This window comes from Metopolophium dirhodum, chromosome 4 (assembly GCF_019925205.1).
Source record: "Metopolophium dirhodum isolate CAU chromosome 4, ASM1992520v1, whole genome shotgun sequence".
In the NCBI taxonomy this organism is placed as follows: Eukaryota; Metazoa; Arthropoda; class Insecta; order Hemiptera; family Aphididae; genus Metopolophium; species Metopolophium dirhodum.
Window position 1 is genome coordinate 27,086,279 of NC_083563.1, and position 19,334 is coordinate 27,105,612.

The 19,334-nt window shown below is 29.6% G+C and overlaps 2 protein-coding genes across 4 annotated transcripts in view; one reads left to right on the forward strand and one right to left on the reverse strand.

Moving 5' to 3' along the window:
• The first annotated feature begins 318 nt into the window (after positions 1-318).
• On the forward strand, positions 319-4,920 carry LOC132943947 (uncharacterized). 2 transcript variants are annotated; one of them, XM_061013125.1, is made up of 5 exons: positions 319-647; positions 875-1,184; positions 1,499-1,696; positions 1,779-1,897; positions 1,966-4,920. In XM_061013125.1, the coding sequence occupies exons 2-5, from the start codon at positions 894-896 to the stop codon at positions 3,551-3,553; spliced, it is 2,196 nt and encodes a 731-aa protein (XP_060869108.1). In that variant the 5' UTR covers positions 319-647; positions 875-893; the 3' UTR covers positions 3,554-4,920. The 2 variants fall into 2 exon arrangements, with proteins under 2 accessions (XP_060869108.1, XP_060869109.1); XM_061013126.1 differs by lacking the exon at positions 319-647 and adding an exon at positions 776-790.
• Positions 4,921-5,154: 234 nt separating this feature from the next.
• The window catches only part of LOC132943946 (receptor-type tyrosine-protein phosphatase N2), a 42,496-nt gene continuing 28,316 nt past the window's right edge, over positions 5,155-19,334 (reverse strand). Inside the window, exons 4-23 of one of the 2 annotated variants that reach the window (XM_061013124.1) lie at positions 12,353-12,403; positions 12,190-12,244; positions 11,703-11,895; positions 11,541-11,637; positions 11,410-11,484; positions 11,114-11,341; positions 10,909-11,066; positions 10,789-10,843; positions 10,483-10,726; positions 10,336-10,422; positions 9,889-10,033; positions 9,625-9,822; positions 9,418-9,521; positions 8,641-8,695; positions 8,466-8,570; positions 7,870-7,986; positions 7,264-7,461; positions 6,875-7,041; positions 6,045-6,098; positions 5,155-5,947 (exon numbers count right to left, since the gene is read on the reverse strand). In XM_061013124.1, coding sequence (XP_060869107.1) covers positions 5,689-5,947; positions 6,045-6,098; positions 6,875-7,041; positions 7,264-7,461; positions 7,870-7,986; positions 8,466-8,570; positions 8,641-8,695; positions 9,418-9,521; positions 9,625-9,822; positions 9,889-10,033; positions 10,336-10,422; positions 10,483-10,726; positions 10,789-10,843; positions 10,909-11,066; positions 11,114-11,341; positions 11,410-11,484; positions 11,541-11,637; positions 11,703-11,895; positions 12,190-12,244; positions 12,353-12,403 — 2,645 coding nt within the window. In that variant the 3' untranslated portion in view covers positions 5,155-5,688. Of the gene's footprint in view, positions 5,948-6,044; positions 6,099-6,874; positions 7,042-7,263; positions 7,462-7,869; positions 7,987-8,465; positions 8,571-8,640; positions 8,696-9,399; positions 9,522-9,624; positions 9,823-9,888; positions 10,034-10,335; positions 10,423-10,482; positions 10,727-10,788; positions 10,844-10,908; positions 11,067-11,113; positions 11,342-11,409; positions 11,485-11,540; positions 11,638-11,702; positions 11,896-12,189; positions 12,245-12,352; positions 12,404-19,334 lie in introns of both variants that reach the window. The other variant, XM_061013123.1, reaches the window with a different exon arrangement.

A 19,334-nucleotide genomic window follows, 5' to 3' on the forward strand; every position in this document is an offset into this window, starting at 1 on the left:
AAATATTGTTTGATATTGTGATAAATTTAAATTAATATATTTTTGGAGTCAACGACTTGCATTTTTTACTTTTCTATTACTTTTACCAAAGTACAATATTGTGAGTATTGAGTTGTTGCAATTGAAAAGTTCACTGAGCTTAATTCAATAATTCAAATTTCAATATTATGGTATGTAAGTATGTACAATAAATTAGCATTGGTATTTGTGGTCACACTGATTTGAGAGACAACCAATCAGAACACCTTATTCATTTTTCACATTGCAGCATAGGAAGTGCACAATCTGTTTTCATATAATATAATCTGTGGAATAACTATAATATAATATAGAATATTATTCGTAGATTGTATTAAAATATTTAAAATGTTCTATTATGTGAATTGTGATACTATAATATTATGATGACTACGAATAACCATCTCTGATCGTTTAATATTGTGTTCACTATTCAATATTTTGTTAACATAATTAAAAATTACAAACATTTGTTACAAATTATTAATTACACATCCACAGTATTACAGAAACGACTAACGTTTTTAATTTTTTCACTTGCCAATTTTTTTTCGAAAATACCTTACCAAAATTAAAATAATCTAATAACTAATTTAAGTTATTAAATATTACCTATCAACTCTTAAGACGTATGTACCTACTTTTAAACTATTTTTGATTAACATTATTTTATTTGTTGCTTTAATTTAAAAAGATTAAGTATTTATCAATTTAAACTAATGATTACATTATTATATACCTATTATTTAAAGTTTAAGCATATTTTTAATATGTATGTATATTAATATATTTTTTTATAATACATGAATTTCTATTGTAACTAGTTTTGAAGTAGGTATTATTTTATTTTCAATAGGTAGACCACCTTTTCAATAATGGATATTTTGTATCCATGCAGTCTGTGTTCACAGACTTTTACATTAAGAAAACATATTTTAAATCATATGAAAACTGTTCATGAATCTAATATTCCTACAATATGTAATGATGATTTGAAAAGCTTATTAAACTGTTCACATTGCCACAAACAGTTTAAAAGTAAAGGTATGTTGAATAAACATATACATTTAAAACACAATATTTCAATACCAAATTTGAGCAAGGACACTTCAAAGCCATTGGAGAAAAGAGTTTCTCAAAAGCTCAATGCTTATTTATCATTAAAAGTAAGCAAATATGTGTACTTAAACTATACCTGCTTATCATTGGCGTACCTGAAGGCATGGCAACAGGGGCATTTGCCATCCCATTCACAGAACTCCTCACCTCCAAGAAGTATTTGTTGGCATAATTCAAATTTTATTTTGCTTTCTATATGAATTTTTAATAGTTTTAACCTTTTAAATTGAGGTATTAATAATTCACCATCCCACCAAAAATGTTTTACAGGTACGCCACTGGACAGTTTATCGCGTCTTCTGTTAGATTCAAACATTGATTTAACTTCTATACATTTAAGATAATTTATGATTTACTTTAGGATTGCTTGCCAGTTAATTATTCTTATAAAATATTGGCATTCAAAGATTTATCATATGGACAGTTCAAAGCAAAATTTCAGATTAATAACACCGACAAAGAATCATTTTTAGATTGGTTGAATAGTTTATGTCATATTACAAAAGTTAATTATATAACTGAAAACGTACCATCTATTTCTTTAAAAAATATCCATCGAGTAAGTAAAGTTAGCCAATACATTCACTATAACATATTAGTTTGTAAATAGTAGTATATTTATAGCATTTATATAATCTTAGATCGTATATAAATGCAAAAACATTGACTATTGGAATGTTAAGTCTAATAGTATGCTGCAGAACCCAACTAGTTGTAAAGCGAGTCTAACAGTTATAATTAAACCTTTAGATAATGAATTGTAAGTAAAAATGTGATTGTAATGGAAATTATAAGTACATTTTTAGACGTGAGATTTGTTGTTTACAGACCTCATCAATCAAAAGCTGTTATATTAATGAAACATTGTCATTGTCATCCCATGAATTGTTTCACACCAATGAAATTATTCCATGATATATATGATGTTTATAATCAATTAACTCTTTTAATAAAAAATGGTAAATCAGCTGCTGGTGCACTGCATGAATATACAATTAAAACAATACAAAATAAAGGTAAAAATCATTATTTGAAATTAATGGATTCAGGAGTCAAATCAGATGTAGAATTTGTCTATGAGTTGTACTACAGGCACATAAGAAAATCTAAATTTTCATCACCGCTTTTTAAACGTGTAGATTCATTATTGCAATCTATAAAATATTATAATGCCAGTATAGGAACAAAGAGTGCTGTTGTTGAATTAATAAAAAATAATATTGTGGTTGCTATTCGAACCCCACTAATGGGAGCAATTGATACTGATACAGTATTTATGTGCTCAACTAGTTTTGATAAATGTATAACATGGTTCATGTTTAGTAAAAATGATAAAAATATAATGATTCCTGTAGGTGTAATTATTTCCACTGATGATAAAGATTGCTTGTTAAAAATGGGCTTATGTTTGTGGGAAAAATTAGGGGGCACTTTCAAAACTGTTGTAGTAGATTTAGTGTATGTAAATACATTCCAAACAGTTTTTCCTAAAGCCACTGTATGTGTTTCTAAATTTCATTTTTTGCTGAGTGTATGGAAATGGCTTATTAGTGTCACAAAAAATAATAATATGATTGAAGAGTTAAATTGCTTTGTTGAATTAAAAAAAATAGTATGTTCTGAAAGTTATATTGCCGACCATTTTTCAGATACAAACTTTGCTATTTTTATTGAAAAATATCCAAATTTCAAACAATTTATGCAAAATATTGATAAAAACATTTTTTTATTTTGTTCACCCATGTCCTCTCATCCATGCTCTACAATTTCAGAACGGAAACTTATTTACTATCATACTAAATCACTTTCAATCTTACAAACATTTCATTTTGTTATTGCTGAAATTGACTTATTCTACAACAATTTTTCTACAGATAGTCCAAATAATAATCAACAAATAATTTTAAATAACTTCAAAGAAATGTACAGAGATAAGAACGGTTTTACTTACTGTAGTATAAATGAAAAACATTCTTTGTACTTAGTAGAAAGTGATAATTTTGGTAAATTTTTTGTTGATATGTATATTGGACTATGTTCTTGCACTATAAATAATGAATGTTCTCCGTGTGTTCATCAAGTGTTTTTAAGTGAATGTTTGAATGAAAAAAGAATTAACGGTTCGGCTCATAGTGATGCTTGTATATTAAATACATTTAATTATGATATAGAAGAACTAAATACTGAAAAAAAAGAATTTGAAAACATTTTATCTGAATTTCAATCCGTTCATAATAAGATAAAAGAACAATTTGTGATTGATCCAGAGTATTTTAAAGTTGGCATTCAGAAGTTTGTTTCAACTTGGAACAACAGTCTAACATCAAATAAATCTTTATTTTTAGCCTGTCATTCTTTAAACAATATTCACCAATCAAACTTAAACAAAGATGATTCATACAAACATGATTCATAATTCATACATTTTTAGAGCTTATATTTCAGAATTGAACTAAATTATTTTTTTTAATAATAATATACATGGAATAAAATTATTTTTTAATTTTTATTTGAAAAGGGCGAAACTACATAAAATAATAACTTTATTAGCTTAGGAATAGTGTTTCAGGTTAAAATGAAATAATAAAAATAAAAAAAATAATAGATTAATAAAATATATTTTTAAGTCCGGTTTTTTCAATAAAATATTTCTAAAAAAATATAGTTAATAATATAACTTTAATTTGCCATATTTTATTGTTTATCAGTACAATTATAAAACTAACCCACTTCCATATGTGCTTGATAATTATTATAGGTATTAGAAACAATAGAAACTATTAGTTGTAAGTTGTGGAAAATATATTTTGTTAAAATCTTGTTTGTATGATGTAAATAATATAATATTAAGACTACCTACTGCTTTAAATGATTTTAATGCTGTTAGATTGTTACACATATTTTTTAATTGTATTTTTTTTTTTTTGACAATTTGTTTGAATAAAAAAATCATCTATCACTTGTAGTTCTTAGAATTGATTGATGTTTAAAGAGCTGAAAAACTTTTTTAACTCACAATGAATGAATTAATGGATTGGTTTTATTCTTGTTTTGCATTAAATGTTCAATATCTTTCTAATGACCTATCAGTTATCACACATTTTTGTAAAATAATAACTGAAGGGTAATCAATTGATTTTTATGATATGTAAAATTATAAGATTCAAGCATTAAAAATATAATCTAAACTAGTCATTTATGATTGTGTACTTTACGCTTTAAACACAACTCTTAGTACATTTGATACCAAACTGTACTCTGTCTAGCGAGAGAACACATACTTGCCTGACAAAAATTTGGTTCTTCTGTGCATCCCCACGTAACATCCTGCCTCGAGGAACTGGTCTCTATGACAGGGTTATACGTGGGAATGAGCAGAATTGGCGTGTTATCTTGCTGGTCATACTATACTAATCTAGGTACCTACCTAACATATTACAATATAATATATAGCAATTTTTAAAATTGTTCGATAAACATTTATTTTAATTCATAGTTTAACTTAATCCGCATTCCTTATTATTTTTGGGATATTGTTGACCATAATATTATTCAAAATTATTTTAGGCAAATCTAATGTATTATGCGTAATATGTAATTACATTAAACCAAATTTAAATACATCTAGAGTGCCAATGATGACTAGATGAGTGCTAACCTTTGACTGTTTACAGTACTATAGATTTATTCAGCTATTAATTATTATTAATTTAGCGAATAAAATAAATATTACGTAATCAATGAAAACACAAGGTGCTGAGGCTTAACGATTCCTGGATGAATAAATTAACAAATAAATTAAACTACTGCTTAATCATTAGGGAACAGTTCAGATTTTATTCGGATGATTTAGATTTCACATTAGACAGGTATAATATTTTGCATAAATATAATTTAAATACTTCTCTATAGCTATTAATATTAATAATTGTTTATTATAATTTATAAGTATATATTATATATTTTTTAACACAAAATTATTATATAGTTTATGTTATGTAGGTATAATATGTTGTATGTATGTCTGTTAATATAATAAATTTAATTTTAAAAATTGAAAACTATTATTATATGATCTCTAATAAGTAATAATAGATAATTTGATTATAATTGTATATGACTAAATATTATACGAATGTTAAAATGTCTGTGTGATTATTAAATAAAATTTAACTTAATAGTTCATGAATTTTGAAGAGGAAATAAACAAATTCATACTTAAAATAAAAACAAATAAAAAAACATTTAAAATTATATAATAAAAAAATACATAATAATTAACCTGTTTTATGGTTATTTTTGTATTGGTAACAATTGACCGGTAAAATATATAATATTATAACATAAAACAACATTTGAATAGGAAAACGAAAGGCGTTAAATTTATATAATATTATGCTGGAGTTTCAAGCATCCGAATAAATGTTTTATTATGTTGAGGTCTAGAAGATATTCGATGAGATCAAAAAAAGATTTTTTGAGCCTATAGTTTAGGAAACACTAGCAAAGGGTAGAGCTTAAATCGTGTATGTGTAACAGGATAAAAGAAATTCAATGTTGGGCTGGTGGTGGAGGCGGAGGTAAAGGTTGAGGTGTCTGTTGCTGGGGCAAAGCTTTCAATATGGCTTGCACTTCTTCGGCCACGGCGGCCAGAACCATTTGGAATTGCGCCTTAGTCGCCACCGCACCCGAACGCTGATCTCGGATGTGCTCCAGGGTAGCAGCTATATCGATCTCCTTAGCTCCTTTCGCCATACGATTAAGCACCATGTCCAATAGGCAATACGAACCAGTACGACTAACACCATCGCTGCGTATTATAATAAAATAGGTTAGGTATAAGTACACAATATTGTTCCATTTACATTCAGATTGCGTGAGAAATATCAAATATAAGTTAGACTTACCTGCAGTGCACGACAATAGGACAAGATCTGCCACGGAACGACTTGTTTACTTTCCTAAAAAAAAAAACTTTTGTAATGCGCGTGCGATAAATGTGTTAAGTAACTTAACGCCAGTTGCAGCATACGTTTTTCACGTTTTTGTATTAATCTATACAACATTTTAAACGCAGAATTTTCCACCCGCATAGGCACCAAGATTTCAAAAAGTCATTGGGTGCTCTAGGTGAACCACCATTAAAATATAGTGTGTAAATGCTTTGATTATCCATTCTTAATAATAGTAATAATGGCCACTTACATTTGCAACACTATCCTAAAACTGACCATGACACTATGACAGTCTATATTATAGTGTTAATGTGTTATTGATCCTTAGTTTAAATATAGTTAAAACATTAGAAATCAAGGTAAACAGTCAGAGAATTAATTAAACCTGTATTAAAAACCCCTAAAAGCAGATCACCATGTTCGGATAGTTATTCGATTCCTACGTCTAAATTATCATTGACAGTACGAAAACATACGGATAAATGATAATTGCTTTATTCCTATATAAATTGTTGTTCCATCCATAATATGGATCGATTATCCATCGATTTACCTATATTTCATGTTATCATTAAATAAAAAAAAAGTTCGTATTTTTTTTTTTAAGAACATTAGGTAAATACTAATTATTAAAATAATTTGATCACAATTTTTATGGGGCTCAGTACCCCGAACAAATGTCAATGGGTTCTCTAGCACCCGGGCACCTGTCTACACGGCACATATGCACTTACTGGCAGCCTTCCTATACACTTTACCATCGAACTACCCACGTAAATTACCTGCGGAACTCCAAAAGAGCTTTAGTGGTGTTCGGTACGCCTCCGTCTGGCCATGTCAAGAAGTGGAACTGAGTAACGGTCCGGGTCTCTCCGGTTTTCAAATTCTTCAAATAAAAGCTCCTTACCAAGTAATCGTCGCACCATATGTGTTCGCTCACCAAATGCACCTAAAAATAAAAACGAGAAAAGCGGACACCAATATTAAGTAGCTACATACTTAGGTACCTTTTTTTTTTTATATAAAATATGTGTATTGATTCTATTTCAAACTGACTATAACAGCCGAATGTGTGAATTTATTAAAGTAATAAGTAGGTATACCTACATATTAGTATGTATACCTAAGGGTTTATATCTGCCCATGTCCTATATATAATCCTAAAGTTTACCTCGTATATGTGATAGAGTTCCGATCCTTCTTCCGGCCAGTAACGGTGACACAACACCACATCGTTCTCAACCAGTCTGGTTAACATGACGATCACCACGCACCCTTGTTCCCACACCATTTGCCAAAAGTCCGCCGACGTCTCGGCTAACGGTCCTTGTGTTGCAATGTACGCCGGATTACGCGGATCGTGGTCAGTCTGCACAATATGTACACAGTAAACAAAAAATATTAATCGCATGAAAATCCGTCGACAGCCGTGGAGTATCGTACACCACGTGGGGGAGTGGGTGTTCGTCCTCCTTGGTTTTTAAAACATACAACATACATGCATATTTTACTATATAACTCCCACCCCCTCCCCATTGAAAATATTTAAAACTTAAATACGATTAAAAACTGGGGGGGATATGTTGTATCCCAATATTATTTTCGTATATTATGTCTACGTATGATTGGAACATAATGGCCACCACTAGGCAGTAGGCACTAAGGATAGCCCTAGGGCCAACACTTTGATCCTGATTTGTTATTACTTATTGGGTACTAGGCAACAGTCCATTTATTTGTTGGTCTATGGTATACAGTATACACCGATCAGACGTACTATTGTTGATGCGTTTATGTAGTCCGAGTTGTTCATGTTGGCGTACTCGTTGATCACGACTCTGGCGTGATCGTATGGAAGTGCGTTGATGTAACGATTCTTCTTGGCGTTGTCCGGCTATTAAGACGAGGATGCATGAAAAAAAAAATTATGATGATAATTAAAAAAATCCAGTCTGTATTTAAAAACAGCTTGTTGCAATAAATATTATCGTTAAATAGGTAAGGTAGTTAAGTAGTAAAAATTAATATTTTATACAATTTTAATGTTGCACACTTACACTGCACAATCATTTTGGTCCTTTTGGGGAGATACCTACTGAAACTTTTGAGTTATGACTTATGACCCAGCCAGGTGGCGTAAATAATTATATTTTTAAAAATTGAGATTAAGTAGTAAATATGTTTTTTCATACTTATTTAATAATATTAACTTTAAACTTTCAGAGTTAAATATTTATCATTATTTGTTTACTGATTACTAATAACTAAGTTCACCGAATCTAGTTAATTTTTTTCATTAACTTGTCCACCTTTGCCTATTTGCCATTATATATCGTGATAAAGGTGGTCATTGGCTGATTAAATTTTACTCACCTTTCTTGCGACGTTCACCGCACAAGGTTCCGCCTCGTACGCGCATAGCGCTGCCCATTCGCTGTCCAATCGGTTCTTGTTGTTCAGATGATCTTCCATATACGCCTAGAATACATAACGCACCATTATAACAGTACTTCGATGTCAGAGGACAAATACGTTTCAAAGTTATTACCAAAACCATGTGTCCGGTAGATATATCCATGTTCGACAAGACCGGTTCCTCTCCCCTTAAAAGTGAATATCATCATAAGTTGAAATAATTTGTCGGCGTGTATGTATCTATATACATTTAGGCGTGCAACGTGTGGAATCTCGGTACCAATCGCAAATGTAAATATCAAAAAATAAACTGCCTAACTTGTTGTCACTGATCAATTTAATTAAATACCGGATAAATGTTTTTATTTTGTCTATTCAATCTTTCATACATTTTTAGAATATTTATATAAGTTGTCCTTTTTGTCATTTTAAAACTAAGTAAAAATACGTACTGAATAAAATAGTAGGTACCAGCTATAATGCAACGAGAAACTACCATATTGAAATATTCCTTTCCATCACTTATCCATTATATTTAATTTTATTTGGTAGGTACCTAACTTAAACTATACCTGCCATACCTATATTTAAATGTTGTAATCGTTGAATCTCAAAAACCGTGTACCTACTTAGTAAGGTTAAACAGTACCTATATTATATTTAGTAGGATATAACCGCACACTTTATAATGAATTTATAATTGCTTAAAAATGTAAAATTTATTATTTATAGATCAGTGTGTGGTTTTTGGGTGCAACCATTATAATGGCAGTATATATATTATATATGAGTATCATATATTCATGTGGGTATGATATTTTTACCCAGTCTACTACACCCCCACGCACGCCTAAGCATACATCTTGTACTTATAATTATGACAAAAAAATACCACGAAGACGTGCTTGACCTTGAAGAAGGACTGTTGTCTGGATCTTTTGACAAGCTTGCTATCCTCTGGGACGCGGCATTCGGTTCTTCTTTCTTATTCGACATTCGTGCTCGGCATAATTCCTAGGTAAAAAAAAATACAAACAAATGTAGGTAGGTATTACAGTAACCATTTACCTACTATACGAGTTAAGTAAATATCATTATATCTCGATAAAATATTTACCTGATAATCTTTACTGACTTCTGCACTACTACCAATCAACCCTTCAAATTTGTTTTTATATCTTGAATGTCTTCTAATTATTAATAACGCCGCAGCTGAAGCTACTACCGCGCACACAGCTGCGACGGACATGAAAATCCATTCGAAATTTTTACTGTCTTCGTATGTTGAACTCATCATCACTGATGGTGTCTTGGCCTAAATGTATATTGTTTAACTTAGGTTTCTACATTTAATACAACGCTGTCATATAGGTACATTTACCTTATCTCCAATGCTCACAAAGTCAATGGTATAACCCGTTCTCTTTGCGAATTTGTTCTTCATTGTTTCTATTTTTTTCACTAATTCCGTAATATTAATTCCAGCGCTTGGGAGTATTTGGAATGTAATCTCAGATTCGTCAAAACTAAAAAAAAATAATAATAATTATGCACTAGAAAAAATATTAGAAAATAGAAACTGTCTTAATAAATAATTAAAAATTCTCAAACGTCAAAAGTATCATACATTTATTCTAAATACTAGTTTTAGTAATTAAAAACAAAGGTATTCGGGTACCTATTCCTAATATAATGTTAGGTATATTATTAACTTTTATTTAAGATTATTAATTGTACAATAAATTATTATTTTCTAATACCTATATAACAAGTATTAAATCACTATATATTAAAAAAAATTGTTTATATTATGTAATATACCACTTACCGAGCATTCACCATAGATTTAAATTCAACGTTGATGATATTTGCCAGCGTTTTAAGTAGTTTGTCTCCTCTATCTGGATTACTTATCCTATAAAAATGTATAAACAATAATAATAAAATATACATTGAATAACAAAAATAAATTCACTTGTCTTTTAGTCGGATGCAAACATAAGAAGTGTCGACCACTTCATAATTATCATTATCCGTATCATCCATTTTATCCTTAGTCTTTTCTTTTTTCTGTCCATATTTTTCTTCTTCTGGTGTAATTTTGCTTACATAAATGGTTTTGAAATCATCTTGAGTTAATTTTGTTGAGGTCTTGGGATTAGTTGATTTAATATCCTCTGAATCCGTTTTTCGGTTTGTTCCTAACAAAGTTGTTGCGTCTGCAAGAATAAAAAAAAAATTATTTCTCTAAGCTATTAACATCATGTTAGAAATAACGTACCAACAGTTTTCGTTATATCCTCGGATGATTTTGGTTCACCCGCTTCGTCATTTTTCTGAAATTATTAACACCGCAGTTTATTTTAGTCCACAGTTTCTGTTCAAGGTTTGATTAACTTACTACGAAATTATTTAATTTAAAGAATGGTCCTGGTTTTTTAACGTCCAATCGTTCGGGTCTTTTGAACCCGGCCCAACCCGATTCTGAATCATAGTTATTAATGAAATCACTAAACATTACTTCATCCTCCTCGCCATTAGCTCCTATAAATATCCATCCTAAATTATAATGTGTTTTAGTTGTTTGCTTACTATCGTTTGCTTACCCTTTTTCGGCAAGAACACTAAACCACCTTCCGTATAAGCTTTATTGGAATTGTCTATACCCTTTGATAACATGTCCATTTGTCTCAATTTTTTCCACTCGTCGTCCATCTTATCCTTCATTTCTTCGCCTGCTCTAAATGCTTCCGGCGTATTGTAATCCGGGCGGAATCTTGGTTGACCATAAACTAACGCACTTGGATCTTCTTCGTACTGTTGTTGTTTAGAGCCTATAAAAGTAATGTACTTCGTTATATAATATATTGTTTCACAAGTGTAACCAGTAATAATATATTGCCTGGCATCCACGGTAAATACAAAGGAGTTCCTTGAAGTCTATTTCGGTTAATAATATTTCGACGATATTCATAATCTAAATCAAACACCATCATTAACCTGATATGTTTCATAATGTTTAACTTTAAATACCTATATCGGGATAGTATTCACGATCTTGACCAATATCTTCAGCACCCACATACACATCAGGTTGTTTGTAGAAGTCCGAAAAATCTCCCTCATCATTCTGGAATAGAAAAAATAATACAATTAAATAAATCCGTTAAATCGATAGTTATGTAAGCGACTTACTTGTCTACCGTCAGATACTCTTAAGTATTGATTACAAATCGAATTGTCAACTGGTGGTAAACTATATCTTATCAATTTCAATCGATGTTGAAGTACGCATTGTGTAAAAGGATGCGGCCAACTATAACCATTGTAATAGAGGAATTTCATATCTTCCCGTAGAATCATAAGGTTATTCATTATTAATTTGTACCTAAAATAAAAATATTTGGTTGCTTATCACATTATTATTTATTATTTAATGTAAGAGTTATTCCACATTAATATCAGCTGGATTTATGTGATAGCGGAACGTAAAAACTATATCAAAAGTTGAAAATATTTTAGGGGAGAAGGGAGGCTACTTTTCAATTATTAATAGGTATCGTATTATGCAAACACGTGATAAATCGAAACCAATTATTTCGGTGGAAGTGGGTATTAAGATAGCTACGACTGCTACGAGTTATGTTTTGGTAGTAAATCTAGTATATGAATATTATCTTACGTGTATTCTCCGGCTCCATTATCATATTTTGGAATGCATTTGCCAAATGCATGATCTATTATTAAATACAAATGTTATAGTTATTACTTATTAGTTTAATTCAATTATACTACTAAAACTAATAGTAACTTTTGTTAAAGTCATATATAATTAGTTATCTTACCATCAAAGCACAATTCGCGTTGAGAACAAACATTACGGTTAAATAAGCAACCTGAAAATTAAAACAAGATATTTTGTTAATATAATTGTCATTAAATAAAAGCTTTAATATTACTAAATATCACTAACAGAAGTAAGTGTCACCTTGTTTTGACCTAAGTCAAAATTGTTATTTTATTCCAATTTTATAATAATTTTTTTTTTGTGTATTAATTTAAGAAGTTTAGAATTCTATTAAATACTGTTTTCTTATTCTACGTTAAATATTATTTATAATATTGCATGAAACATATGGAAATTATATACATTACTAATTTATCCTTATTTTTCTACTAAAATACATATAATATGACACCCGACATAATTATAAACTTTTAATTTAATATATTTCTAAAAACGAATACCTCCCATGTTTATTATATTTTATACTTTTAAATTAAAAGCGGGTGATTACACTTTTTGTGTGAGTAAATAATTTGCATTTGAAGTTTCTTAAAGCTTCTTTATATAACTATATTATATAATATATATATATATATATATATTGCTCATGTTACTATAGTATAATATAGTCTTTACCGCGATTGAAATTTAAGCACATCTGGTTCGTTAAGCTTATCAGAATTACTAAGTTCCTATTTAAAGTTTACAATATTTAATATTCATTCTTTACATAATATCCATAAAACAAATAATAATCATCGAGTATTGTATTATACGCGTATATAAAACCACGCTAACCAAAAAACTAAATACAATTTTCTTTTAGTTTATCAAGTTTATATTGTATTCATTTTACACTGATATTTTCTTAGGCATATATATTCTGTTTTTTCCTTAAACAAATCAAAATTTTTCATTGACTTTTATCATCACGCAAGTTATTATTCTATAATAATATATCTAATTAGGTACACCCGGATCCTCCTGGAGATAAGGAGGTTTAGTAGATTTTAAAACGGATGCAACTTACTATTGGAAATTAATACCTAATTATATATTTTATATAAATTTCATTTAAATCGATCCAGCCGTTTCGGAGGAGTGCGGCCACAAACACCGTTACACGAGATTTTTATATAATTAGAAGATTACAATAATACAATTTTACTTTGTATAGGATTATTGTCCATCGTATTGATTGTCTAGTCACGTTTACAGAACTAAGTTTAATTTGATTTTAGTTCATATTGTATCCATACCGCATTTTCATGTCGGTATTTTATATAAGCATGCTTATATTAGGTGCACCTAATTAAAAAACTGTTGGAATTATTCATGTCGATACTTTTGCGAGAACCATAGCAAATATATTTAAATATTGTTTATACTACTGCTTTGCAGATACAATTTACATTTTAAATTTACGCATATTATTATAATACCTATATAATATTTTACTACAAACGCAGTAAACTTACGCAGACAAATATTTCAAAGTTTTTATTTATTTCTAATGTGTATCATGTGTTAAACCTTTACCGTTTTCTGCTATACTCTTTCATCTACTTGGGGCTTACAAAATACAAATCAGAAAATAAAAAGTTACGAAATTATTACTGTTTTAACTTTTATTTTCAACATTTAACGTTATCTGTAATACCTACTCTGACGCGAGTATAATGTTAAAAGTTAATAAAATAAATTGGTACCTACTTACTTAAACAGAAACTCAAGCACCTTCGTTCAGAATTGTAGATTTGCGCCTACGTTCAAGTAAGCAGACTTGGGTAAAATAATTAAAAAAATTATTTTGAATAAATGCTCGAATTATTCATAAAAAAAATTACTCCGAATAAATATTTTTGTTTTAGTTATTAAAAAAAATTATAGGTACTTGTCATCGCCCATCGGGACGGTTTGATATTATAGTGTCGTATATGGTAGACAGTTGTCAATATAATATTGTTTATTATATATTATGTAGAATCGGTGGAAATATTTTAAGCAGTTAATTATTAATATAGGTCGCTGATGTCGCCGAGTAATTCAGCGAGAACGTATAGGTATACGATATGGTACGCGATAAGCAATAACAACCGTATTACGAGCTAAGTGTTTTTGATTTAGTAATTTGTTTTTTGTTTGTTTTACTCCTGAATAATAGTGTTTCCGACCTGAAACCCGCATTTGAATATTATTTCTGTCATTGTACGTTCTTACTTTTTATAGGAACAGCGCCGGGATATTATGTACTATGTGTCAATGAGGTTTTATCAAACTGAATAATGTCACGGTATATGTACCTAATCTTTGAGTCAATCCAGCTTAGAAGGAACGAACGTAGAATCGACGTATCTCACGAGTTAACAGTGCCGTTCTAATTTATATTAGATGGTGTCATTAGTTAGAGAGTACGGGGGTAAGGCGTATTAGGTTAGGTTAATTTCGTATTACAAATTATAGTTAAAAAAAAGTACCTACCTACTTATATCTTGAACACGGATTCTATACCTACACATAGCTTCTATGTAGGTTGACATACCTACGTGAAACGTTATGCGATTCGCATAACAAATCGCCATGAAAACTATTTAATAAATAATTGTTGTTGCTATCCGCACTGCATCACAGTCATTCATGCATAATTATATTATCACAGTTGTGTAGAGTAACTTAAAAATATGGTGAAAAACATACAACTATATCGGTTAGGTTAGGTAAATTATATCCAACTAAATTATATCTCTTATATTTTAAAAAAACGTAACGTAGGTATACTACCATATTATAATGATTAATGATTTAACAACTCTTAGACGGAATATCGAACGTAACTAATCACCATGATAAGGCTCCGGTTTTCTGTATTTTCGTAAAACAATTGACGCGGTAGCGATACCAGACCTAGGTACTCGTTTGTAATTCAAGTTACTTGCGACACATACGATTTAATGTGGTTTCGACTTTTTATAATTTGCATCGTGCCATCCAGTCTATCGGCCATAGGTACCCTAAATGATATTCCTCCTTCACCCGCATTATGGATTCACCAATTTCCCACCAGAAGCGGCGTGCCTCCGCAGTGTCGACCTCGAACTGAAGCGCCTTGTCATCGGCCGACGCATTGCTGTCGTAGAACCATGTGATCAAACTTGTCGCACACGATGTCTGAAGTAGTGTGAAGACGGCTCTCTGCGCCCGCCTCGGTGGTGGTGGTTATTACTGCGGGCCTGGTCCACTGGTGGAATAGGATCAGCGACAGGCCGCTGAGACTATTCAGTGATTGGATACGGAGATGATGTGGCAATTGGCCTTAAAGACGATGTGGTGACTGGCCGTGCAGCAAATAGCCACAGAGATAATTGAGCTTGAAGTCGATGGGTCGTTGAGGGGACTGTACACTATACTGCAGTGGATCGGAGAACCAGTGAGTTGGTTTTGGTGGAGACTTTATTATAGGGGTGAAAGCATTGTTTGACGGGCCATGTGTAGACTGCAACATGCTGAACGAGTGACCTGGCAAGCCAAGGGGCAGCTGCAGGTGGTGTTGTCGGTCCATGATAAGGTGAGTGGACGGCACAGTAACAAACCGTTTAACAGAAATATTAACATAATATCTATTCGAAAGTAATTTCATTTAAACGTATAGGAACTTAAAATAACAGAATTAAATTGATTAATTGAATATATCGAATAAAACAATGGGGGTGGACATGCTTGTATAAGCACTCTGTATAATACGATCTAGGAAATCACAATGTTGTGTACTTGTGTCTGTGCCAGAAAAATTCGAAATAATGTAGAAATATAATAATTGATTTTATTCATATGTACACTAAACGAAGCAGCTAACTATCTACCTAATTCGAGTTATGTAGGTACACGTCGTTATGCTAGCCAAAATTCCGTGTTTTTTCTTTAAAAATTAATTAATTCGAATTCTGGTTTTTTAAGTTTTAAGAATACACAGACTATATTTTGATTTAAAATATTTAAAGATACTGAAGGATCGTTTAGCGTTCTGTTGATATATCGACCTGAAGATATACAGTGGGCTACTGTGTTCAACGGCAACACGAAATATTTCGATCGTATATGACCTTGAATTAATTTTTGTTTTTTTTTATTGCATTAAGGACTTAATATTACACCTATTTTTGAAAAATTTAAATTTTGTACGATTAGATAGAAAAGATGAGGTGAATCGTTGATCGTAATTTTATATTTAAATATTTAATATACTATTACGATCAACGCCATTGAATGCTTTATGATAATCAGTATAATATATTACATCAGTTTGATGACACTGCTATATTTATAACATTCACAGTTTGATAAGGCAAAATTTATAGTATAGCTTAATGTTGAAAAAAAATTAACCTTCTCCGTTATTCCAAGCCTAGAGCTTCGTGATCTTGTATAAACTTTTATGACAACTTTAACAAACATAATCTTATAATTTTTCCATTTTGGAAAGAACTTGCAGCTGAGCTTTTCAAAAGTACTTTTTCATATGAAAGTCTTTTGACCAAAGACACTTCAAAAGTAATAACAAAAAACATCTTTGTATTTTCTACCCATTTTATAATTTGCACTTTGCAGTCGACATCCTTCAAAATATAATATGTATATCATTTCATGTTAAGGGTACAACTTTTAAATTTAACAGATGATTTATTACTCGGAAAAAATATATCTATACGAAGATGACAAAGATGTAATACTAAACGAAGAACTATGAAAATAACGGCAAAACTATTCGACAAAAAGTAAAATAAAAACAGAATTTTTATTGATTTTTAACAAGGCTAAACTATTTTTGTAAAATCTATAAGGTCAAAACTCTCATACAAATTATTATTTTTATTCATAAAATTCGCACGTCAATAAAGTGTCAAAAACCTTTTATTTTAAATTGAAGGTTAAATCATTTTTTTGTTAGGTACTCTCTTAGAGACTATCTCCTCTCAGTGGACTCAAAATGTAATTCTTCTTGCACTCCCTTGTCCCTTATTTATCGGAAAAATTTATGTTTTTCAACGGTAAACTCTGTGAAGATTCGCATAAATCGAATCCAGAAAACACAGAAAAACGTCAGATTGGAGATATATGACCATGGTCAAGATTTTTACATAAGGACACATGTAAAAGACTTTTAACAAAATCCCTAGTCATTCTAAACATTTTAAAGTGTATTCTTGGTGTAAAAATGTGGTTATTTTTATGTACAACTAACACTAAACCTTTATGAATATCAGAATAATTTTCACGAATAAATATGCTTGATAAATAAATATATAATAAATATGAATACACAGTAGTCAAAATGGTTCAAAATAACTTTATATGGAGCGGTGGATAAATGGTTTGTATTAAAAACTATAGTAAAATATTAAAAACTGTACTTAAGTTAGGCAAAATCTCATTTTTCAATAATTTGTACTAAGGCATTAAACGCATGAAATTAAATAATTTATAATTTGTAAAAAAAGCATGATTGTTTATAGAAGATAAACTATGCAATAGTTTATAGACTAGATGATGTACACTGAATAATGAATAATGACTCTAATGGTGTCTTGAAAGAAATACATTAATCAAAAAAACAAAGGTTTTAACAATTCAAAATAAAGAAAAAGAATATCGCTTATTAATATAGTAATAAAGCAGTATATTTATTATATCGTTATTCAACTACTAGAGTTTATGAAAACACGAACAGATATCAACGTAGTATAATATGAATACCACAAAGTAATATATTACATATTATATTGTTTAGGTATATAATGCATATCCATATTTGTATAATCATGTATACAATTTTAGTATATTTGTGAGGATGAATAATTTATAATTTATTTTTCTTTAATACTGCGTGTTGTCTGTGTGTTGTCTGAGTGTGTGTGGTTGGAACATTGAAGGATGCGGTATAAAAATAAGAATCCTTTAAAAACATTTGAAATTTGTATACGAGAAAATGCATTTTAAATTAAATTTTAACTCATAATATTTTAAGGCCTAAGGCTCATTTTTCAATTACTGAAATTACTACCTATTTATAGTAATATACACATGTAAAATTATTTATAATATACTACATTGTTTGTTGAGTGTGGACTTATTTATATTTGTCACTTGAATTATATCTTGTTATAGTGTTCATCAAGTTTAAATAATTGACCCGTGCAGTTTTTTAAATTCAAATTATATTTAAAATGTTAAAATAATGAACTGTAAAACAAAAACAAAATAATAATAATAAAATATAATTTATAAAGAAATATATTATCCGTGTTGTTATTTCAGACCACTTCTTTTAAACGGTAAATCACGTTTGATATGCGCATAGTAATTTATTAAAATGTTTAGAATAATAACTAGTTGACGAACTATAGGTACGATTCGTTTAATTTTAAATACAATATTATGATAATATTTACATATTGTATTTTTAAATGTATTTAAATTTACCTATCCTTATCGGTATATAGGTAAACTTTGATATAAAAAACAATATCAATTATTTTAATAGGTACATGGTATATTTTAATGATTTTCTTGATTTCTCATAGATAGGTATCTGTAGTACGATGCAATATAATCGAGTATGTATACAATTTAGGTGAAATTAGTAAATTCAAGATATTTCTATAAATACTGAATACAATTTAAAGTAGCACAGAATGAAGAAATTACCAATAACTTAAATTTTTTTCTGATGAATTGTGATTTAATTTAACGATTGATATGTTTATAATGTATAATATATTTATATTATATATATCATTGTATAATATTAGATTGTAGAACTTACAGTATTTATTCAATACTTTATATTTTGTGATCCGTGTAAAATTTAAAGAAAACAACTTAATATACTAGATTACAGCGAAGTAAAGCAGACAGTTGGGATTCAATCAGATATCGCCATGAATACGTTTCAGTGTACAGAAAAAAGAATTTATGTCGAAAGTAGCGCGTATTGTACGTGTGTGCGGCAATGATAGACGATGTTTTCACGGTACTAGAGATAC